Here is a 19,085-nt window from a genome sequence, read left to right as displayed (position 1 = left end):
TAAACGCCTATAATCCCTCCCACACCGAAGTGTTACTAAACTTGATGGAAATGCTAACGAAGCCAAAGTGAGGTGAGCTGACCCGACCTGACCCAAATCAACCGTGGGGTACTATGCAATGAAAAAGCCCCATAATATGGCACACCCAGTTCAGCTCTCTTACATGCTAATAAAATGATGATGATGTGTTAAATGTAAAAGACACACAAAATGTGTAGCACTAGCAATATAAGTTGGTTCATTTACTGTAGTCTCAAACTTTGAGTACCATTGTTCTTACACAGATGCCAACAATAACCAAAAACTTTAGATCAATAAAAAACTACATACAGCTTGCTTATTGACCTATTTATAGTGCCTGTCTGTCACTTTAAGCTTTTGACTTTGTGTGAACTGTCATTCACACTCTTAGAATGGATGTGTTAAAAACAACACATCAGTGTTAGGTTAGGGACAACACACTAAATGCGTTTTCATCCACACATCTATAGCCCTTTTTCCACAGACATTCCGGAAAATACACGGAAAATGCACCCCTGATTCTTCCGGGATTGTTCTATTTTTTTGTTCATTCACACTGCCAATGATTTTTCAGAATCTGTGTGTGTCTTCACGCAGATAAGGTCCTGCAAAGACACGCCACTGTTTAAAGTCCTGCACTTTCTTCTCCGCAGTGTCTAAAGTTTTGCCCATTAGATATTATTTCTCTCTCCAGAAACCACTTGCGTGCATTTTTGGAGCGTGTGACTCGTCGTTCTATGCTGGTGAATGATCACAGCTTCAGATATGTGGATATTTGAAAAGCTCCCTGATCTTTGCTTTAATCCAGTTTGCAGACATTTGTCATCGTGATTGTTCATGTGCATTTAAAACCTCCGTTTTGAGGAGCTGAACGATATATCTTGATGTGATGACACACGGACATTTGTGACCCGTCACGGAAACCAGTGACACAAGTCAGCAGCACAACTTTCGAGATAATGAGAAAAAAAGTTTTTTTTCTCCAAATTTGTGATTTTCGTTTTTTGCAGAATCTGTTAGTTGAGATCACAAAGAAGCCTCTCCATGTTTGAGATAGCAGTTTTTGTATATTTAAAAGCCTACATTTTGCGGTCGAAATTGGCTTGTTTTTCCGGAGATTCTAGCGTGGGGGGGGCGTCATTGTCTGTGTGTATTTACATACTGGGGCCTGTTGCACAAAAGTAGAATTAAGACATCCAGGCTAAATGACTGAGCTGAGCTCAATGAAGCCAAAACAAGTGCGTCCAGGCTTAATTGGTTGCACAAAGACCAAGCCAGGATGATCAGACACGGATTCATCAAGCCAGGTGAAACCAATCCTGGATAGGTGCGCGCTCACGGCTCACTCAACTAGACCCCGCCACCGATCACAGATTCAACGGTTCACCATGGCAACTAGCGGCGTTCTTTTCCCCGTCAGAGGCGCAAATCCATATGAGGAGGTAAAAGACATAATTAAGAAGAAAGGCAACACCGCCACAGTGATAAAGCAAAGAGAAAAACCGTGGCAAAGTATTGCAGACCGCCTGAATGCGTAAGTAGTGCACAATTACACACTCACCGCTCCGCTGAAACATCATAATTACAATTAAAGGCATTCCATGCAGTTTGACGTTTTTGTCAAACAGCGACCCCTAGAGTCACTGGGGAAAACTTGCAACTGTCGTAATTTCGCACGCCCACTCTGTACGTACCTGTAAGGATAGTGTTGGGCGTGAGATGGACTCCGAAGATAATGACCAGGGAATGTTTCACAATTTCATACAAATATTAGGCTACTGCATGTCTACTAAACTACAGATGATGGTAATAGGATAATAAGAAGTTTATGCCAAGTGTAGAGTAGGCATATAATAATAAAGTAGCCTACCGCGTTTGCTGGCTTATTACGTTTTTACAAGATTGCAGCTTAATCACAAGTAAACAGTCTATAGTCTAACGTTATGTCTACTGTATAATTGTATTTGTTTTTTAATTGTAATGTAAACATTACAAAATGCATTGACAAAGTTAATTGTATACGTTGCATTATTTCATAACATTGGCCGTTATTCGTTGGCCATAAGAAATCGAAATTAGACAAATGACTACGTACACATCACAACACAACACTTGAGTTTAGATGGCCAAAAAAAAAAACATGTAAGAGAAAAGAGTGTTTTTTAGCAGGTCTGCTAAATTCTCTTATGATCGTAAGCTAGCTAGACCCTTGTTGAAGTTATTTTACTGGTCTAATTATCAACACTGGATGAATGAACAGCTTAGTAAAAAAAATACACACTACAAGCAAGCGCAACCACATACAACATAGACCGCAAACAAATTTACAAATAAGAGATGTACTTACTTGTCCATCAACAAGATCGCCAGATCAGCATCCCTTTTGCATCCAGGGCTGTCTATTAGCTCACGCCAACGAGTAAAAACCTGACCGAGTGGGACTCTTGTCCGGTTCCTAACTCGGTCAGATTCTCTTTTTCGCTTTCTACTCTCTTCCGAACGGGTTTTCTTAGCTGTTCCCTCTTCTTCTTCTTCTTCTTGTACTGTTTATTGGCGGTTGACAAGCCAGCTGTTTCCCTCATCGAGCATCACGTCTCAAATGCGCGCGTGCAGTTGTTGTTACAGGCCTGTTCGACTTCACGCAGCGCCGCAGGAACCGACAGCCGGATGACGTCAAAGTGCCGTCTCGGATCAGTCTCGCGGTACTTTTGCGTCATCCGACTGCCGGTTCTCGCAGCGCTGCACGAAGTCGAACAAGCCTAACGTGTGTGACGTCGTTGCCGTAAAGCAAGTCGTGATTCTCGCGAGATTTGTCAGGGGCGGTTCTCTCAAGCTTGCATTGCTGGTTCTGGCAGCGGCTAGTGATGGGCGATACCAGTTATTTTCTTGTCGATCCGATACCAAGTACTTTTAAGACAAGTATCACCGATACCAATACCGATTCCGATACTTCTATAAAATTTTTTTATCTATGTGTTAAAGTTTATTAAAGTGATTTTATGGGGTCTTTTGATAGCCATAATTAATAATATCAAATAAAATAGACATGACAACTTTTTGCACTGAACATTATTACAAGATTTCTTCCCTTTATACGTTTTGGAGATAAAACAATTAAATGCTGACATTAACATTTTCCTCTTGAGCCTTTTTTTTATACTGATAAAATCTACTGCTTTTGAATAAAAAATTAAACCCTGATAAATGTCAGTATACTCAAATGCACTGAAAATCAAACCAGGGATGACTGTGACTGTGAGGCTCCACTTCGTCGTGCTAGTAAGGTATTTTGCTTGTTGATGCTTTGTCATATTTGTGGTATTACCAAAATGGTGTATGTTTTTTTGTTGTTGAATGTCAAACAAGGCTTTGCATTACTAACTGACCGCAACAATGCACTTAAACCCATTTTTTAAACCTGCTTGCACTGACTGAGTGTGCTGGTGGTAGTGACTGAGCGAATGAACGCAGCGGAAGGAGATGGGACTGAATGAGCGAACGCGGTGATACAGCGGAAGAAGATATAGTTCCCACTGACGTTACGATTTAAGTGTATTTATATACAAAATGGCGTCCAACTATTACTTAAAATTCTAAAATCACGTGTTAAAAAACAAACAAACAAATAGAATCGATACTTGAACTTGAGAATCGATCCTTTTGATACCAAGGCAGGATCGGAAATATCGATACTTTAGGATCGATCCGCCCATCACTAGCAGCGGCGTCCTTCCCGAGCTTCAACAGGGGGATGATTCGCCATACTATGACGTCGTTTACCATCGAAATGACTTTGAAGCTGTTATATTAAGGTAAAATAACTGCATGGTGTGTCTTTAAAATATTTACTTCACATCTCCAAAAAAGCAATTGTACTCTGATTATGAAACAGTTAATTTTTTTATTGAAATGGACTGCAAATATGAGTGAAATTGTGTAAAGTAACTCCATCACACTGGATAAGGTTTCAATAAATTATTATGAAAGCTCTGCTTCTTATGTTGTCCACCGTTGACTTTTTTTCTGCTTTTATTAATGTAAAGCTGCTTTGAAACAATGAAACAATTGTGAAAAGCGCTTTATAAAAATAAATAAAAATTTAATTGAATAAATAGATGAGCTATTAATAATAATCAATTTAATTTATAAAGCGCCTTTCAAAGGACCCAAGGTCACTTGCTCATTGCACTGCAAAAAAATGACTTTCTTCGTGTGTTTGTCTTGCTTTCAGTTAAAATATCAAGAAATTCTTAAATTAAGATGTATTAAAAGTTTTCTTGAAATATACTTTTTTATAAACACTTAATTTAAAACAAATGTTCATATTCCATTGGCTATTTTTTTTCCTTATTTTCCTAGGTCATGTTGCTCATCAAGAAAATGCATCTTAATTTAAGAATTTTTTGATATTTTTACTGAAAACAAGACAAAAATACAAAGTAAGTCATTTTTTGCAGTGTGACTCCATTGAATGTTCTTGTGTGATAAAGAAAGTCTCTCTTTTTGTGTGTGTGTGATGTAGATTAAATATGACAGGTCAAAATCAAATACAAGAACATTCTGCAGAATGGTAAGGGCCCTGACTAATACTTAATAATGCACAAGCATAGATTGTACCCAGAAGGTGCCTGCTTACACATTGTCTGCACTGTTTTAGCAGTGAAAAGAATACCCAGAGACAAGGCACGGGTGGTGGGTCACCAAAAGCTGACCTCACCCCAGCAGAGGCCAGCTTTGGAGCTAAATAAAGGCAGGCCTGTTGGAGGGGATCCCTGGAGGAAAAGAGACAAGCATAGGTCCCTCCCAAGATGCCACCCGCTTCATACAAGGTATGTTCTTCCATCTCTACATGGGACACAATCACATTCATATTGAATCTATTTGGACTGTCTGACTTTGGTTTGCCTATTGCCTTGCAGTGTCTGGCAGCACTGTGTTTCTATTAAAGCCACCAGCACGAGCACCAGACGATGCTGATCCAGTGAGTACTCCATCAAAGGCATACTATAGGCCTGGCACGTCTTGTCTACTAGCTTCAATATGAATCCGATTAAATTTGATAGGGTTTAAGGCCCCATTTCATCAGCGCATAACGGCGATGATGATGAGGAGACCATCTCTCTGGATTCCAAAAGGCATAAGGTATCATGTCAAACTTGTGAAAGTACTATTCAGTCTACAATGGTGAGGAGTCATCATTTGGAGCCATCACAAAATCTAATTTCTTTTACAGGACCCAGTGTCATTGGTGCACTGGACTGCACACACATAAGGATAAAAGCCCCCTCAGGTGTCCATGAGGCAGATTTTGTATATATGAAATCTTTTTACAGCATTAATGTTCAGGTGAACATAACTTTTTGATCTTTTCCATTGAACACTGGCAAAATGGCCTGCCTCAGTCCATGACTCCAGAATCTTTCGGACCTCTTAAATCTTTCAGCGCCTTTCACAAGGTGAGCCACACACCCCTATTAATAACCACTTTTTACATAATGGCTGTGTCAAGAATATCACTCTGTTTATGAGGTATTAATGATGAGATTTTGTGTTGACAGGTGAATTCTCTGGTGTATTGCTGGGAGACAGGGGGTATGGCTGCCAGCCTTTTTTCCTGACACCTTTCACAGACCCCCAGGAAGCACAGCAGGCCTACAAATATGCCCATGCCAGGACCAGAGTTGAAATGACCTTTGGCCTCCTGAAGGCACACTCTCACTGCTTTCACAAATTAAGGGTCAGCCATGTGAGGGCATGTGACAATACTGTGGCTCGTGGTGTCCTCCACAATGTGGCCTGCCTGAGGAAGGAGAGGGCCATGGACTGGGACAATTCGGAAATCTTCCCTGATGACAACAGTGGTCGGCTGCTGAGGGACCAATATGTGTTGAATTATTTTAGTTAGTATGTGTGCTTTCAATTATAAATTTTTTTATTTGGCCTCTTTTGATGTTTGTGCTGTATACTGTTTGTAATACAAGCTTGCAGGGAGGCTACTGCATCCATTAATTTGTCTGTTCAGTTAGTGTGTGTATGGATTTGTCCTGCATTTATTTCAGTGTGCAGACATGTAGGGTGTGTTATATACAGACCTTTGAATATGTATTTATCCTTTGGTTGTATAATATGCTTTGATTCTTTGCTTTCCATCTTGTAGAGTCACTGTGTGACTTCAGTTTCAAAAGGAGCTGATGGTTTACCTGCTTTGTTTTGTCCTTATTCAATAAATGTACATAATGTTACACTTTGTGCTTTTATATTTATATGGAATGTGTATTTTATATGACAGAGTATAAGGGCCACACCGAGGAAAGGAGAAAATCATACATTTGAGGCTGGTTCTTTCTGTGGAAAGATGCATATTGTTTTTACAGTCCTGATACTTATAACAATTCGATGCTGATGTGCCAAAAGATTAAGTATGTCCTTGTTTCTGAAACCATACTAAAGTACAATTCCACGAAATGCCCCACAACTGTTATTGTAACAACTGTCCTCCTCTAAAACAAGAAGTTACAATATTACGACTTCATTCTCTCTGTTTTTTTTCCCTCTGTGGCCCTAATGGTCTATCATTTCATATATAGCCTTATAGTCTTTGGGAAACTGTAAATTATCTAATAATAGCAACATCATCTAAAATCATAATTTATCCAAAATTATTAAAATTAATTATCACATTTAAAAATGACAGTGTGTGTAGTTATATTTGATAACAATGTATATTGGGCAGTGAAATAACTATTGGTTTCCGTTTGTGGTGACTGCTGACTGACAAAAGGGATGAGATTAGATAGATCCTGGAATTTAGCCTGGTCCGGAGCAGGCTAGCTCCACAGAATAGATCTCCATGGTAATTTATACCATAACATATCCTCCTGCCCCCTATCCAGCTTTAGTGCAACCGGATCACGGATCAGTTGAGCCAGGATCACGAAGATATCCCGGCTTAATCCCTTATCCTAGTTTTGTGCAATAGGCCCCTGGATAAGCGGCATTTGTTTTTGCCCCCACCCCCAAAGGGAACAGCGTGGCTACTTAATAGGTATAGTTCGCCCAAAAATTAAAATAATGTCATTAATGACATTCAAATGGCCACAACTTCTCCAAATCGTGTCAGATTTCCATTTGTTACACATCGTTGGAAAGCTCAGAAACTGCACTTTCAGAATCTGTGAATAACTCAAAATTCCCCAGATCCGACTTGTGTCCCTACTTTCCGTGACTGGTCACATTTTTGTTTATTATAAGCTCATATGAGCACATGAGGTGATATTCTTATATGCTGCTGAATGGTCTCCGCTTGCAGAGTGGTAAGTGACGAGCTAACTCACCTGATATCTGCTTCAGTCCAGTTTGCTGACATTTCTCGTTGTGAATGTTGAACTGCATGTAAATCCCGGATTTTAAAGAGTTGAATCATAACTTCATTTTGCCATGACACGTGAGTCCTAACTACGGCATGCCCCTTACAGCATTGTTTATGCGTCTCATTTATAGTTTCCTGATATCTACTTCAGTCTAGTTTGCGACGTTTCTCGTTAGATAATTAAAATTAATAACATTTTCGTTGACTACATTCAAATACAAGCCTGTATGTTAGCTAAAAATAAACATGATAATGGTTTACAAAGGTTTTTGTAACTATAACACACAGTAAAAGAATAAGGACCATTTTTATTAATAATATTTATACTATAATCAGTGAAATAACTCCCACTGTATCCGTTTTAATTAAAAACAAGTGATAAATATTGAAGCATCCTGAAATAACAACGAATTACAGTTTGGCAGTAAATATAAACAACATTTATTTTAAAGTTAAAAGGCTTAAAGGGACACTTCACCCATTTCCATTAAGCTTTTTATCATTAGAACCCCAGTCATGTTTTTGAATGGTCATGCATCATTTCCTCAGTTTCCGCAGAGACAGGAGAAATACAGATTTCAGTTTTGCACCTCCTTCTTTAAATGATGTAAAAATCATCATTTTGCATCATTGAAAGCAGGAAGTCTAAAATCTTTGTTGAGGAGTTGAGACTACAAACACCCCCTTTTTTTGCATCTAAAACACAACCCAATTCAATGCCTAATTCAAAATACAAGTTGCCTATTGCTTTTCTATATTTGTTCTAAAATGTACTTTCTAAAAAAATTTTTACTACTTTGTTTGCATGATTAACTTATTTAACTTCAGACTTGCCGAGTCATAACGTGCACCCGCAGTCATGGCCGGATTACCATACGGGCAACTGGGGCAGTTGCCCCAGGGCCTCTGGCCACCAGGGGGCCCCCGACGACATGTCATGTAACGTGCATTTTTTTTTTTTTTTTTTTTTTGCACAACGACATCAAATACAAAAAACACATTTTGTACATAAAACATATTTTGATGTAATGTGCATTTATGTCACTAAAATAAATTAAAATGTGCATGTCAACAGTCTAATGTTAACACACTCACTGACAGTGAGTCACTGTATAAGCGTGACAAATTGACCAATTAAATAGTGTGAATATTTTCTACCAGAAGACATGCCCTTTACGATTGGTACAATCGTAAGGGAGGGCGGGTTTAATGTCAATTCTTGACTAAATTAAGAAACAAACGTAGCTAGACCACAAAACCAGAAAAAATGGATCGACGCACTCCTAGCGGATATATTAAGAGAAAGCAAAAAAAAGAGAAAGACGCGAGAGGAGCAGCTCTTTTACAATGTGTGCCGTCTATCGACAGCTTTTTTAAAAAGGAGGTTGCTAGTGGCTCGTTAGACAAGGCACCTGTTGCTAACGATAGCAATGAGGCTGATTGTGAGACGGAGACCACCAGCCCCGCTTGCGAGCCCGAGCCGCCGGAGAGTCTCTCGCCACCGCAGGAGACGCTCTCGCCACCACCTGGAACAAGCAGTGCTACACGCGACACGGAGGTTTGTGCAACCAGCTCAAGCACAACCCGTAGAAATATAAATGACCCGTCTTTGTGGGGCACGATGGACGAGCGACTTCGAACAGCGTTAATTGAAAGCGGGGTGTCTGCCTTCCAAAACCGAGCGGCCAAATATCCAGCGTCAACACGGGACGTTGCTGGCGGTAGGACACGTTCACTAACTAATGATTTATTTTCTTGCCGCTTACAAAATGGAGAAACAGTTTCAAGGGATTGGCTAATTTACTCACCGAGTACTGGACATGTGTTCTGCTTTGCCTGCAAGGTTTTGTCTACAAAAACAAATGTGTTTACAACAGGATTTAGCGATTGGAAACACTCTGATCGTATAACTGAACATGAGAAGAGCTTACAGCATAGAACCAACATGATTGCATTATCACAGCGATGTAATGCAACTGGTACTGTTGATGCATCACTTGTGCGGCAAGTGGAGGGAGAGAGCAAGTATTGGAAAGAGGTGCTGAGGCGCGTTGTTGCCGTGATAAAGTTTTTAAGTGAGAGAGGCCTACCATTCCGTGGCGACGATGAGCTTCTAGGGTCAGCGCACAATGGAAACTATTTGGGGATTTTGGAGCTGATTTCACAGTTTGATCCCTTTTTGGCTGATCACATTCAGAAATATGGTCAGAAGGGTAGAGGCAGTACCTCTTATTTGTCTTCTACAATATGCGAGGAATTCATTGTGCTAATGGGGGAGAAAATAAAGCGGGTCATTGCAGCCGAGCTGCAGCATGCCAAATATTTTTCAGTGATTGTTGATTCAACCCCGGACCTATCTCATGTGGACCAGCTTACTTTTATTTTCAGGTTTGTCAATAATGAGGGGAAAGTTGTTGAACGATTTATTGGATTCGAGCCTATTGAAAGCCATACTGGAGTGAGCCTGGCTGAAAGTGTACTTGCAATGATCAATGACCTGGGCTTGGATCTGCCTAATTGTCGTGGCCAATCATATGATAACGCCAGTAACATGTCCGGCCGATACAATGGTCTTCAGGCCCATTTAAAAAAGCAAAATCCCCTAATTCATTACATACCGTGCTCTGCACATTCTTTGAATTTGGTTGGTGTCAATACCATTGAAAACAGCTGTCAAGAGGCTAGAAATTTTTTTGGTATACTGCAATCCATGTACAGTTTTTGCGCTGCGTCAACTCACCGGTGGAATAAAGTTTTTCACAATGCTGACATCACAGTAAATATGACTCTGAAATCCCTATCAAGCACGCGATGGAGCTGTCGTGCTGACTCAACATCAGCACTTTGGAAGAACTACAGCTCAATAAGGGATGCTTTGATCAGTTTGTCAGGTGACATGCATGAAGCTTTTGATACACGACGTGAGGCAGCTTCGTTGTGTGACAAAATGGAACGCTTGGAAACAGCCTTCATGGCCCATTTCTGGGATGCCGTCCTACACAGGTTTAAGATGACAAGTGAGCTGTTGCAGAAAAGTGACATTGATTTAAAGACTGCTGTGCGACTACTGGAGTCTTTGCTTTCATTTGTGGCATCACTTAGGGATCAGTTTTCAGACTTTGAAAAGACTGCCATGGGTGTAAGAGATGTGTGCCAGACCTATCAGCACGACCTTCATCGGTTAAGGAAACGGAAAGCATTTGCAGATGAAACCAAGGAGCATGAAGTCACAATTGAGGGGAGCCACAAATTTCAAGTTGAGACTTTCAACGTGATTATTGATCAGTTACTTAGCTGTCTCAATCAACGACTGGATGCATACAGGCCTCTAAATGATTGCTTTGGAGTTCTGTTTGATGGCAAGGAGTCTGACACCAGTGATATTCGTAAGCGTGCCAATACACTTTCCTCTGCTTACCCAACTGATTTGGATCAGAGCTTTGCAGACGAGCTCATTCAATTTAAATTTTTTGTAAGAGATGAGCAGGATAATTCACCCTCAAAACTTTTGCAGATTGTGTTAAGAAATGGCCTACAATCAACCTTTCCAAACGTGTTTGTTGCCCTAAGACTTTTTTTGACTCTACCTGTAACTAATTGTGAGGGTGAACGATCCTTTTCGCAAATGGCAAGAATTAAAAACGAACTCAGAACAAGTATGTGTCAGAAACGCCTTAGTGCGCTTTCATTGATGGCTATTGAGTCTGAACTTGTCAGAGAACTGGACTTTGATGACGTGGTGACTGAATTCTCGAGGAAGAAATCAAGAAAAAGGCCAATCTTCTAAGGTAGAGGCATGTTTATTTATTATTACATGCTATTATGCTTGCTACTGGTGTGTATGATTTAAAGGGATAGTTTACCCAAAAATGAAAATTCTGTCATCATACTCTCATGTTGTTACAAACCTGTATGAATTTCTTTGTTCTGATGAACACAAAAGAAGATATTTTGAGAAATGTTTGTAACCAAACCATTAGTGGACCCTATTCACTTCCATAATAGGAAAAAAGAATACTATGGAAGTAAATGGGGTCCACAAACTGTTTGGTTACAAACATTTCTCACAATATCTTGTATGTTGTGTTCATCAGAACAAAGAAATTTATACAGGTTTGTAACAACATAAGGGTGAGTAAATGGTGACAGAATTTTCATTTTTGGGTGAACTATCCCTTTAATTACATTTATAGATGGTGTGGTGTTCATTTTTCACTGGCTGCTGTAGCCTACTGAACAATCAATTGCATTTTGTAACCGACAAAGTTTTAAATATATAACTAGCTGAGGTTGAGTTGATAGGAAGAGGGGTGGGAGGGGCCCATGATGCCTTTGTGCCCAGGGGCCCAGAATTTGTTAATCCGGCCCTGCCCGCAGTTATTCAAACCGGTAAATTATGTACTTTTATTTGTGTACACTCACAATAAAAATATTGTGCTTCTTTAAAATAATAAAAAAACATGATGTGCTTTCTGCTGTGTAGGTTTTGTTAGGCTACTTTTTAATTTGTTTAATAAGTAAAACAAATTTTGTGTAAGCTTATTTATTTTATTCTGTCTCACAAAACAGAGACATAATCATCATGTTAGGTTGATTTAATGCTATTTGCGCATGAAACTAAACCCCTGGGGAAAATTATGATATTTTATTTATTTAAAATTGAGTGAACAATGCGAATCAAGAAGGACTTTATTACTCTATTTAAAGCTCTTCACGTTCTTCCTGATCCCATTTTTAAACCCTAGTTAGTTTGTAATGTTGCTATAATAGCATAAATAATACCTGTAAAATGATAAAGATCAAAGTTCACTGCCAGGCGATATATTTTCTTAAACAGAATCCGCATTTCAAAGCCTACAGCGAACAGTCGGTTTGGACTACAGCCCTCTACTTCCTGGTTTAATGACGTCAGTAAAACAGTTTTTTGACTAAACTCCGCCCACAGCAATACGTCAGTTGCCAGCTTTGGCTCAAATGGCTCTGCTAAGCTAAGCTGCTGTCGAAACACAACACACTAAACAAACTACACAATCAGAATTCACTACGCATTTCTGAACGAGGGACTTCATAGAACAAGGAAGACATCAGCCCGTTTTGAGGATGGTGAAAACAGCGCTATACAGATAAGTAAATTGTGTGAAAAATACCATGTTTTTTACATGTGAAACATGAACAGATATTATATTGCCCACTATAAACATGTCACAGGTCGGAGCGGACCACAGACTTTGTGAGTCTCGCCCCTCCCTAAGTTCCACCTCGAGGAGGTCCCCAAAGCACCCCAATGACCAGACACGCGAGTAAGATAAGTAAAATATATAGCAATCTTTATTAAATTATTTAAAATAAGTTGGGGGTGGGGAAGGGGAATTTAAAATGACGCTCTCTCTCTCTCTCCTCCAGGAGACGACGGGGATCCAGAGAGTGGGGAAGGGAAGCCAGCCAGGTAAGTGTTCCCAGGGAAAGGACAGGACGGAGCTCCTTCGTCCCTGTCCACCTCCTGCGGTGTAATTTGGTCCCGTGGCGCCCTTCGCTTCTCCTGAAGGCAGAAAGTAAAAACACACGATGAGTGTAACAGGGGGAGAACAGAAAGCGACTACCTGAGCCTTGCAGAGACGCGTTCACTCAGATCCAATCCACGAAGACTTCCAACAGACCCTTGACTCCAACGACTGCCCTAGGCCTTGAGATGACTATGGCTGGAATACAAGGTACAGGTAAGTTCAGCTTTTCCTTCGAACTACAGGTAGGCGTCCCTGTTGATCACAGACTCTTTGTTCCCTTTACAGGTTTCTCAATTCAGCGTACAAGTTCTTCAAGGTGAGTACAGCTTTAGCTAGGGGTGCGGTAAGTATCTCTGACAATCACAAGTTCGTAATTCGCTGTATGAGTTCTTCGAGGTGAGTATAGCTTTAGCTAGGGGTGCGGTAAGTATCTCCGACAATCACAGGCTCTTAAGTCAGCTTACAGGTTCTTCGATGGGAGTGTAGTTTTAGCTAGGGGTGCGGTAAGTATCTCCAACAATCACAGGCTCTTAATTCAGCTTACAGATTCTTCAAGGTGAGTATAGCTTAGCTAGGGGTGCAGATGAGTATCACAGACTATGGTAAGGGCTCAATATCATACATCACCTCTAGACTCGATGACACAGGTGGAGGAGCGGGATTTACTACCGGCGTCACAACGAAGGCTAGGGAGGTCCAATGGGGGCGGTGGTTCCTCGATGGCTAAGCTTAGGGGAGAAGCAGCCGACCCGCGTCCGTTCTCGTAGCGAACGCGTCCTCTTCCCTTCCTCCTAGAGGCTGGTGAAGATCTAGACCGTGGGGGTGGGCAGCTCAGTTCACACCGCCACCATAGGGGTATACACACGGCAATTAGTCCTTCATATAACACTCGCAACGTCCCTGCTGACGGTATATTATTATTATGTAATGCTTAGCACAGTACCTCACTTGATGACACAATCCACATTCTTTGGGCCGGGGTTATAGCGGGCAAGGATAGAAGTCGGGGGACCACCGTTGCAGTAGCTCACGTTTGTCTCCACAGGGTCTTCTGTACCTGGGGGTAAGTGCAGACAACAAGAGACACGGCACAACACTGCAAAGCTTCAAGTGCACACACGTCACAGACAGACTCTCCCACGGCACGACACACACTTCGGTGAATTGAATAAAGTCCGCACTTTTCACCCGGTCGAGACTCACCCCAGCGGGAGACTTATATGCGCTATCCCAACGATGTCCTACCCGGGTCGTAGAAGTCCCGCAGATAACGCCAGCTAATTCAACTTCGGCTTGCCCGCCCACTTCAGCATGAACGGCAGGGCAGTGTAGACAACAGATGGTTACTCCACAATCGTACTTATATCCGATCCGATGTCAGTGATGCAAAGGTTTCTGTACTCACTGTGCCCGTGTTAGTACTCTTTCCCTTTCTCTTTCCTTTTCTCGCAGGTTCTCACCACATGCAGAGATACAGCAGGAGCTTTACTTAAGCGTGGGCTTCAGCCAATCCTTCAGTGCAACACCCACACAACCGGTAAGTATTATTTCTTCCACAGATGATTTCGCTCACCCCTGTGACGTTCGTCGTCGTCCTCTTTCTTCGTGCATTACACGTATCCACAAGAGCTTCAACCTGCTTTCACTCTACTTCCGGGTTCCGACTCACCACTTGCTCGTAGCCGTTTGCCCCCAAATCGCGTCTGTCTTCCTGCATTTCCACACTCTTTTTATACTCCTCCTCACCTTCCAACTCATCCAATCAGCAATCGCTGCGTCATTTCCCACACCTGCCGCAGATTTCGGTGATTTGGGGCTTCCCCGGGGATACCCGGAAGTGCCGGTGTTTATCGAATTCGGTCTGGGCGGAACCTCTTCTCCCACTTTTGGTTCCGCCCCAAAGTCACTCTGTGACAAACACAATCAAAGCTTCAAAAACACAAAGCTTTAACTCTTTCCCCGCCAAGAGAAAACGCTTCCCTGCCAATGACGACTATTTCCGGTTTTCCGCAATACCGCTATTATCCACCAGCTGGAGCAACTTTTACAACCCGGAAGTAACGCCTCACGTGAAAGAGAAAGAATTCCATGCATGTTTTAAAGATAAATCTGCATCTGATCTCTATCATAAAATCCTTCACAAAAATGCAATTATTTCAACTTTTTGCTCAAAATTTGGTGTTTTTGAAGAAACCTACCCATATTTGAGAGGTGATAAAAAGAGTAGGAAGGTAGGAGTAGGAAGGTAGGATGAAAAAAAAATTGTTTGTTTGTTTGAAAGCAGAGGGTCTGTTCTTTCATTTTATATATTTAAAGAATAACATTTTCTGGAAGGCATTCAACTTTTGTGAAAATCATGAAAAATGCTGGAGCTGGCTGGCAACTTTTTTTAAAAAACAAAACAAGAACAAGAAAATTAGCATAAAATTAAAAAAATCAAGATAATTAATCTAATGACTGAGCATATCAGACACACAATAACTACTTATATTTCATAAAGATAACTGCAGACCCTCACCCAACAAGCAGGTAAGGCACTGGGGTCTGTTACACTACGCCCAAACTGCTTTTAACACTCAAAAGCAGAACCAGGGCTCGTGACTATGGCAACACATCAAGATTAGAGTTTTACGACCATAAAAGAATGTAGGAGATTTTGAGAAAGACAGAGAAACTTTCTATTTAGTCGTGCATGTATTCACTTATAAATGTATAGGGGAAATGTCTTAAGGAGGTTATTTAATATACAGGTTTCTACATGTTTTTGCCTATTTTTAAGCCATGGTCGCTTGGAGTTGGGGTTAGAATCGGGGTTTGGGTTAGGATGTCAACAAAAAGTTGTTCTAACCCTAAACCCAAGCGAAAATATCGTATTTCACACTCTGGGTATCGCTACCTGCTCTTAAAGCTGTTGGATCAATCTTAGGATATTCCTCACCTTAGCCAAGAGTGCTACAGTATATCCTAGCATAGTCTGTAGTGTCTTACTAAACAGTTGCTGGACGAGTGTTGGCCAGATACCCAAGACATTTATTTGATCCACATCCTTATAATTGATCCCAATCCATTATAAGTAGCCTACTTAACTTTTGAGGTAATGTTTGTTTTTCTTAATTGGAGTGGGGGAGAATGTTTTAAATAATAATGTATTAATAATAAATACTAAATAAAATTAATTATGAATTATCACAAGCCCCTCCTTTAAAATCGAAACATTAGAATACAATAAAAATAAACATTAAAATATAGCATATATGAAAACCCATCGAATCGTTTTAATTTTTATTTATTTGCCATTTTCTACATAAAAATATCCAATCCAATGTAAAGAACATTCTGTGAAAATATAACCTTGATGTCTTTAATATTGACTGAGTAAGCCAGATTGAATCAAACTTTGATGCTCCTAGTCACAGAATCAGACTTAAGCCTGGATTTCACAGACAGTGTCACATATAATATAGCATATATGGCATCTAAAGACAATAATAAGACAATTAAAATAAATAAGAGAAATAAAGAGAGAAATAAAAGGCAATATCAATTTACTATTATTTGATCATCTGTCACAACATGAACAAAGAAGAAAATGACATGGCCATTGCTTCTGCTTTGTGTGTGAAATGCTTTGCAGCTACTGTATAACTATTTGTATGACTGAACTTACCTCTTACGTTTAGTTGAAATACATTACTCTGTTGGGTAATAACCGATCTGCCATTAAGTTTTCCTTTACATGCATATTCTCCAGAGTCAGATGAACTCTTTGCTGTGATGTTTAAAGTAGGGTTTGTTTTAATTGGTTTGCCTTTTTTGGTCCATTCAAAGGACCAGCCGTCAGAATTGCTTCCAAAACCACACTGCATAGTGATTTGCTCATTTGGGAAAAACTCTGTCCAGGTTGGATTCGCAGTAAGCTTTGGAATCGGAATCTCTGCAGAGGACATAAGGAAAATCAACAACAGTCAGGCTAAAATAAGTTTATTATAACTCTTTAGATTTTTCTGCACATTTGTGTATTGTTTATTACGCCTGTGATCAATAATTTTATCCCTTAATGGTCATCTTTGATCCTCATAATTACCTATTTAAACGCTATTTTCTGTAAAAATAAATTCATGCTTCAAAATAGCTTAAATTATCTTTACAACCATTGCATGTATGCAGAACCATGACGATTGCAAATTTATCCCCACCTCAATTCAGTCACACCAGCTTTACTCACTAGACCCACTCAGTCAACTGCAGTAAATGCGACACAATGGCAAATTGAAATATAGGAATGGTTTGAAATTATTTGTATGACTGAACTTACCTTTTACGTTTAGTTGAAATACATCACTCTGTTGGGTAAAAACTGATCTGCCATTAAGTTTTCCTTTACATGCATACTGTCCAGAGTCAGAACTCTTTGCTGTGATGGTTAAAGTAGGGTTTGTTATAATTATTTTGCCTTTTTTGGTCCAGTCAAAGGACCAGCCGTCTGAACTGCTTCCAAATCCACACTGCATGGTGATTTGCTCATTTGGGAAAAACTCTGTCCAGGTTGGATTCACAGTCAGTTTTGGGATAGGAATATCTGCCGAGGACATAAGGAAAAACAACAACAGTCAAGCTAAAATATGTTTATTATAACTCTTTAGGGGTTTTTGGATGTCAGGGTGTGGTGTTGGAGGAAGGCAAGATGACGATAAAGGAAATAACTGTAATGATACTTTTAATGAATAACATATACTGAAACTTAAACAGCGACTAGATGCACAAACATAACCGGAAACATAAACAATGACCAAACAAGTGAGGAAGACACATATAAGGTGACTGATGAGGATTGCTGGCAGGTGTGGTGATTACAAATGAGGCTTAGGTAAGGGAGAGTTAGGGATCATGGGAAATGAAGTCCAGATAGGAAGTAAGGGGGAAAACATGAGGGTAACTAGAATGGGACCGTGACAGTACCACCCCTCCGGGAAGGCACGTCCTCGTGCCTAGAAAATGTACTACCAGGGAGGGGGTGGGCATCCTAGAGGCTGGGACTGGATGAGAATACCTCCAGGATGGTCCATGTAGCACCAGGGTCAACAAGGTACTGCACGCACCAGTGGCCATGGAGGTGCAGGCAGTTCCGGTGGCCATGGGAAGCGCGAGTAGGACAGGAGGCCACAAAGGTGCCGTCAGGACACCAACGGTCACAGTGACCATGACACTGAGGACAGGTAAGCACAGAGGGCTCACAGTCACTGCGACCATGGTGGTATGGCCAGGAATCAGGCGAAACCAATGACTCAGGTGTACCAGGTGAAACAGGCGACTTAGGTGAACCAGGTGAGACAGGCGGCTCGTGTAAACCAGGTAAAACAGGCCACTCAGGCAATTCAGGGAAGTCAGGCAATTCAAGTGATTCAGGTAAGCCAGGTGATTCAGGCGATTCAGGCAAGCCAGGCCACAAGGGGGGCAGGTAGGACAGGAGGCCAAAAGGGCGCGAGCAAAGCAGAAGGCCACAGAGGCGCCAGCAGGACGGGAGGTGCTGTAGATGCCGGCAGGACACCAACGATCACAGTGACCATGACACTGAGGACAGGGAAGCACGGAGGCTCACGGTCACTGCAACCATAGTGGTATGTCCCCCAAAAAAATTATTTGGGCCATACCAGGAGTTCAGGGCATTTGGGAGTGGTCATCTTGGGCCAGTCAGAGAGTTAGGGGAGCTCGGGAACAGCTACCTTTGGCTGGGCAGAGAGTTCAGGGAGCTCCGGTAAATCAGGTGAAACCGACGACTAAGGTGAAACAGGCGACTCGGGTGAAACAGGCGACTCAGGTGAAACAGGCGACTCAGGTGAAACAGGCGACTCAGGCAATTCAGGTGAAACAGGCAATTCAGGGAAGTTCAGGTGATTCAGGTAAGACAGGTGATTCAGATTCATTGGCTTGAGTGTACTCACAGGAAACTGAAGAGCAGTAAGCAGACCACGTACACCACAGGGCTATGGCAAACATGGTAGGCACGGAACTCAAAGGACATACCTACGATGCAAAATGGACCACAGGACCATACCTAACCAGACTCGGGATTCCGGCCGCCTGCACAGACATCATGTGATCATCAGAAAAGCGAGTCCTTGGCTCGCAGGGATCAGAAAAGTGAGTCTTCGGCTCGGGGGGATCAGAGGAGTGAGTCTTCATGTCATGTG

At 41.3% G+C, this 19,085-nt stretch overlaps 1 protein-coding gene and 1 long non-coding RNA gene across 5 annotated transcripts in view; one reads left to right on the top strand and one right to left on the bottom strand.

Annotated features, from left to right (window-relative positions):
* The window catches only part of LOC129431233 (B-cell receptor CD22-like), a 201,965-nt gene that overhangs the window by 160,893 nt on the left and 21,987 nt on the right, over positions 1 to 19,085 (bottom strand). For all 3 annotated transcript variants that reach the window (XM_073874936.1, XM_073874935.1, XM_055189015.2), the window contains exons 7-8: positions 17,210 to 17,473; positions 16,562 to 16,828 (exon numbers count right to left, since the gene is read on the bottom strand). In XM_073874936.1, coding sequence (XP_073731037.1) covers positions 16,562 to 16,828; positions 17,210 to 17,473 — 531 coding nt within the window. The remainder of the gene's footprint in view (positions 1 to 16,561; positions 16,829 to 17,209; positions 17,474 to 19,085) is intronic.
* Positions 1,175 to 6,563, top strand: LOC129431974 (uncharacterized). Of its 2 annotated transcripts, XR_012372860.1 has the most exons (6): positions 1,175 to 1,555; positions 4,381 to 4,460; positions 4,544 to 4,591; positions 4,679 to 4,850; positions 4,941 to 5,163; positions 5,255 to 6,563. It is a non-coding gene; the product is annotated as an uncharacterized lncRNA (long non-coding RNA). The 2 variants fall into 2 exon arrangements; XR_012372859.1 differs by having other exon boundaries at positions 4,941 to 6,563.

The sequence above is a fragment of the Misgurnus anguillicaudatus genome, chromosome 13 (genome assembly GCF_027580225.2).
Source record: "Misgurnus anguillicaudatus chromosome 13, ASM2758022v2, whole genome shotgun sequence".
Lineage (NCBI taxonomy): Eukaryota > Metazoa > Chordata > Actinopteri > Cypriniformes > Cobitidae > Misgurnus > Misgurnus anguillicaudatus.
This window is presented reverse-complemented; position numbering and strand designations above follow the sequence as displayed.